The following is a 5,031-nucleotide window of genomic DNA, read 5'->3' as shown; positions in this document are numbered from 1 at the left end:
GCCCAGTCGTCTTATACGCCGGCAAATACGGTAAATTCACTCTAACTGGAGCGGAGAGGACGGGAAGATGAAAGGGAAATTTTAGAAGGCTCCTTAGAGGTGTCTGACATGAGCCTGGTAGGAAAAGCAGACCTTCGAGAAGCATGAACGAGATGGGCAAGCGCATTCCTGGCCCCCAGGCTGGGGACAGCACATGGAAAAGGCACAGAGACAGGCCAGTGCCGGGAAGGCAAGAGCCAGGATTGGGACACAGTCTGTGCGGACGAATAGAGGAGAAACTACGAAGGCCTGCCATTGGGAGAGTTATGTCCCATTATTACTTAAAGGAAAATTAACGTTGAAAGCTAAAAATGAGAAAAGGTATCATTTCCTAAAATATACTTGCAAACTTTAACATATGCGTGATGTCTCTCTTTGTAAATAAATAATGGAAAATAGAACAACATGTGTCAAATTTTTAAAGTATTCTGTGCAAAAATGAATGTGCACAGCACAAATTATGTCTTGTTTGATGAGGCCCAAAATATTTTAAGCAGCACATTTTGGTAGGCAACAGAAACACAAATTATCTTTAAATAATATTGGCACATTAGAAACAGAAACTACATTAAAGGTAAATTCCAGTTCCAAATTTAGGTGCCACTCCTCGCCAAGTTCAAAATTATAAATGTGTGCAATATATTGTCTCAAATCAATTCCATGGGGCATGTGGCCCTCCCCCAAGCACTTAAAAAGAACTTGGGAGGTGGCTTACTTCCTCCACTTTGGAATGACAGCCACGGAGGTTATACACCATTAGGTTGTTGCTTCTCCACAGTTTCTGGTACAAATATTTTCAATGCTTCAAAAGCTTTATTTACTGGGCGATGCCTCCAAAGCACACCCCATAAACAAGATACCTTCACCACTACCAAAGTGTGGCAGAGGTCAAGAGTGAGATATTTCATGGTAACTGAAGTTACCAGTTGAACAAAATCATATCATGTGGGGCCTCCAGAAAGGCTGATGAAATATGGGAACAAGAGACAGCTGTTTTCACTTCGGACGTTGTCCTCACTGTTGTGTGAGAGGGCTTTGAGTGATGCAAGTTTCTCTTGGGCCTTTGCCTGGATGTCATCACCACCTGGCACTGACATTCTAATTGGCCAGACCAATCTGTCCTCCTTGAAGCTATAGAGCATGTAATTTACATCCAGTCAGAATGTAATTTACTCTCCCACTCGTGCTTTACTATTATTGTGTTGCTGTTTTTTATGGCCCCTGGAAAGAAACAGCACAAAGGTGGGCCTCAACCACAGCCTCAGTCAAGGCCATGTGGATGTCCTACACAAACAGCATTCATCACACAGCTCAGTCAAGTCTGCTTTTCTGTATCTGCCAGTGATAAGGTGCCAGTAGCACAGACCACTTATCTTGAGTCTGCTGAATATGGACTTACCTTGGCGGATGAAAGTTTGGCTGGTATCCAGCAAAATATCACAGCCCTCTACTATCATTCTTTCTATGGCAAGATTCTTCCTTATGTTTTCAGTGTCACTCACTTCATCGTGCATGATCCTGTCAGACACAACACAGACAGGTCAGCAAAGAAGAGCTCCCCCTGGTAACTTGGATCAATGTAACTGGGGCTGTAGAGGATGCAGACTGAATGTCCAGGCTTCAACTAGTCATGACCCAAAGCAAGGCCAATGGACATCATGACTCTAAATGATATGTAGGTCAGTGATCAGTGAATAGCCTGGAAATGCTGCTTGCAAATGCAACAAGAAAGCAACATATAATATTATGAACAGCTCCCTTCATTGAAATTAGATGCCATTTCTTAGAGGCAGAGTAAACTAGAGATCTTTGCACCATTTATCCCACACAAGCTAAAGAAACACAGATATAAATAACTGCCTGAAACACTGAAAAGTCACTGATAAATCCAAAATATACATTCTCTAGCTTCTTGGCAAATACGAATACAAAAATGTAAAAAAAAAAAAAAAAGTCATTTTTCTATCACACTGAAAGAAATGTGAACATTCTCAAACTTAAGCCAGAATACGCCTAATCTCAAAAACCAGCATCAAACTTTCAGGTGAAGCTAAGAAGCTGGATTGTGTCTTGCATCTCGCTCCCATAGGTTAGACTTTCCCAAAAGGCTAACTTGCACTTTCCCATATCAAGCGTTTATTATAAATTCTCCACATACCTGGACAGTTCCTCTAGTTTTGATTTAGCAAACTCCAGGCTTTTCCTCTCCACATGCTCATGGGGCGTATGAGCTAGGAGCTCATGAAGCGTAATGATGTACCTGGGGATCTAAAGGCAAAGGCCAGTGTGAGCGTGAGGTGAGGCTGAGTCACCCCCGGACACTCCCTGACGTGCTGCCATCACGTCCAAGGAGCTCATCTCTCCTTTCGCAGTTTTGTTTTACAAATCTATTTTTTAAGAAATAGATTTACAATAAACTATGCTTCAAACTTCACACACACACACACACACACACACACACACACACACACACACACATACACACTTCACCAAGAACACATGAAGAGTAATAAAGTATTATGTTACGAAGAAACAATTGTTTCTTCCGATTTTTTAATATAATCATGTATTTCTTAATCATAATTTTTGAAAATTGGTTCATAGGGAAACAGATTTAGCTATCATCAAGTCATTGGAGGCTGTATTTTATGTATACTTGCCATTTTCCAATTTTTTAAAAAAAATTGACAATCCTACTCCAATGTTCTCTTTAAGGATTAAAATGGGAGGATATACATTCACCCTTGTTACATTCTGATCCTGCTTCACCTCAATTCATTCTTCCAGCGTAAAAAGTATTATTTAATTAGATTATTTACTTGTACTTTTGTTTATGAACAGACTATCTGAATTCCATCAAAGGCAGAAACTCCACCAATCCCACAGAGGTTTTAATAGACCACAGAAGACATTTAATTCAAATTATAGTGACTCAACATATTTATGTTTTTACTGGCTTAGAAACTAAAATTTTTTAGAAAGCAGGGGCAGTGGGTGTAATTTTAATAGTAAATGGTAAATAGTAAATGGCTATTTGCTAGCCATTAGTAAATGAACAATAAATGGCTACCATAACACGGCCCGCTGTGAATCAGATCAGGTGCTCACGGATTGTACATGTGTCATCACCTCCAGAAAGAGAAGGATTATTTCCTGTTTTACAAATAAGAAAACAAAGTGTGGAGAGGTTTGGTAACTTGCCCATGATGGCTTCATAGTAAATGGCAGAGCCAACCATGAATCCAGTTCTGACCAGTGCTCTAGCCCAGTGTGTCTCTTCTGTGGAACGGGGGTCTCACTCAGCACTTGAAAGGACCTCTGAGAATGAAGAAAGGAAAACAGCTTCCCAGGGCCCTTTGGGTAGCTCCTTCCATTCTGACCGGAGGTGTTAGCGGCTCTATCCACAGATCTGCTTTTACTCTCATGCAGGTGGTGGTCTTCATTGGGTTATTTACTAATATTTACTGAGTGTCCACATTTATTCACGAGGCACAGAGGGCAACACCATCAGCACAGACATCAATCTGATGCTCCTACTCTGTCTGGAATCTTTCCTAGAGAATGTCATCAAGTCAAAGTTTTGGCAGTGTACAGCCTTCCACTAACTTCTCACTGAAACAGCCTGTAGGGCTGTACCACCGGATGAAGGCTCTAGGGATAAGTATGCTTTCAAATACCTCTTTTGCATAATCCTATGACTGATAAAAGTTTGCCTCTAAGTTAGTCGTTCTACAAGGAAATCAAGGCAATCAACAGCTAATGTACTCAACTTTTCATAACAAAAAGGGCAGGAGTGGGAGGGTCTGACTACTTATAATGCACTGAAAACCCACAAAACTAAGTTTAGTCAATAGCTTCACCATCCTCCCCCATTAGTGAATCTATTTTAGAGAGCTCCTTGGCTAAGATTCAAGAGGATGGATTTGAAATTCAGTAACTGGCCTTTTCCACTTTCTAGTTGGAGGAACAAACAAGCCTGAAATTGCCAAAAAGCAGACCAAGGACATTCTGCAGACAAATGGATGGCTCTCCAAAGAGCTCATCTGTATATTCAAGAGCTGATTATAAATCTGTTCCCAAAAAACCCAAGAATCATAGAAAATGCTGTCTAGATGAATCATAATTCTGCTTTCAATTATGGAACAATACTTGTCAATTTATAAACATTAATTAGCTTGCTCTTCAATTACAGTAAATAGGTGCCTAGTTTCTGGAGAACATCTAACAATGCTGTTCTTGTCGGAGCATTTTATGATGGGCTTACCTACAGCCTTATGAACAGCTGGAGCCCATGGAAACAGTACCAGCCAAGCCACTGCCTTTGCTAAATAACCATTATGCTAATGACTACATTATTTTCCATAACAAATTTCTTGGCAACACTTGGACTTACTTGTCTGACAGTTCAATTGAGGATAAATTCACTGCATCATCCAAGTTCTACAATGCCTCCATGTTTCCACAATTCTGCATAGTTCCTTATCAGCAGTAATTGACTTACTGGACGAAGGGCACAGAACGAGGTAGAACACAACACTTTTCTACACATAAATAGGTGAAAAGTTGCCGATCGCCTCTCCTTCTCCCTCTGCCCCCATATCTAGGCTCCAAAATAAGTCCGGGCAGAAGCCCCTTGGTGGTGTGAACTAGGGTCACCTCTTCCATTGTTGTTATACAGCTAAAAAGTGCAGCACCCCAACCTCATCTCAAGGTGTCCAGCCTACACTGAAGCAAGGCAGAAGTGCAGAAGTACCATTGCTGATATGTGTGTGAGGGGATTAGATACACCTGTATCACCTGAGGGAGCAAAGGCCTTTATGACTATTTTATCTCGTTACTGAAAGGACCAAAAAGGAACAGGAAGAATAGAACGAACATGAACCTAGTGAGAAACATCTTCAAGCATCTAGAAAGGGCAGTTTTCCCCCAGTGTTCCATCTGGTCACTCCAGAGACAGGGCAGGAGGGAGGGACACCAAAAAAAAAAAAAAAA

The 5,031-nt window shown here is 41.1% G+C and overlaps 1 protein-coding gene across 1 annotated transcript in view; it reads right to left on the bottom strand.

Moving 5' to 3' along the window:
* Positions 1–5,031, bottom strand: part of RASGRF2 (Ras protein specific guanine nucleotide releasing factor 2) — a 227,353-nt gene that overhangs the window by 114,146 nt on the left and 108,176 nt on the right. Inside the window, exons 8-9 of the mRNA XM_019652583.1 lie at positions 2,198–2,307; positions 1,439–1,557 (exon numbers count right to left, since the gene is read on the bottom strand). Coding sequence (XP_019508128.1) covers positions 1,439–1,557; positions 2,198–2,307 — 229 coding nt within the window. The remainder of the gene's footprint in view (positions 1–1,438; positions 1,558–2,197; positions 2,308–5,031) is intronic.

The sequence above is a fragment of the Hipposideros armiger genome, unplaced genomic scaffold (assembly GCF_001890085.2).
Source record: "Hipposideros armiger isolate ML-2016 unplaced genomic scaffold, ASM189008v1 scaffold_182, whole genome shotgun sequence".
Taxonomy (NCBI): Eukaryota; Metazoa; Chordata; class Mammalia; order Chiroptera; family Hipposideridae; genus Hipposideros; species Hipposideros armiger.
The sequence above is the reverse complement of the archived record's forward strand: the minus strand, read 5'-3'. Positions and strand labels throughout refer to the sequence as shown.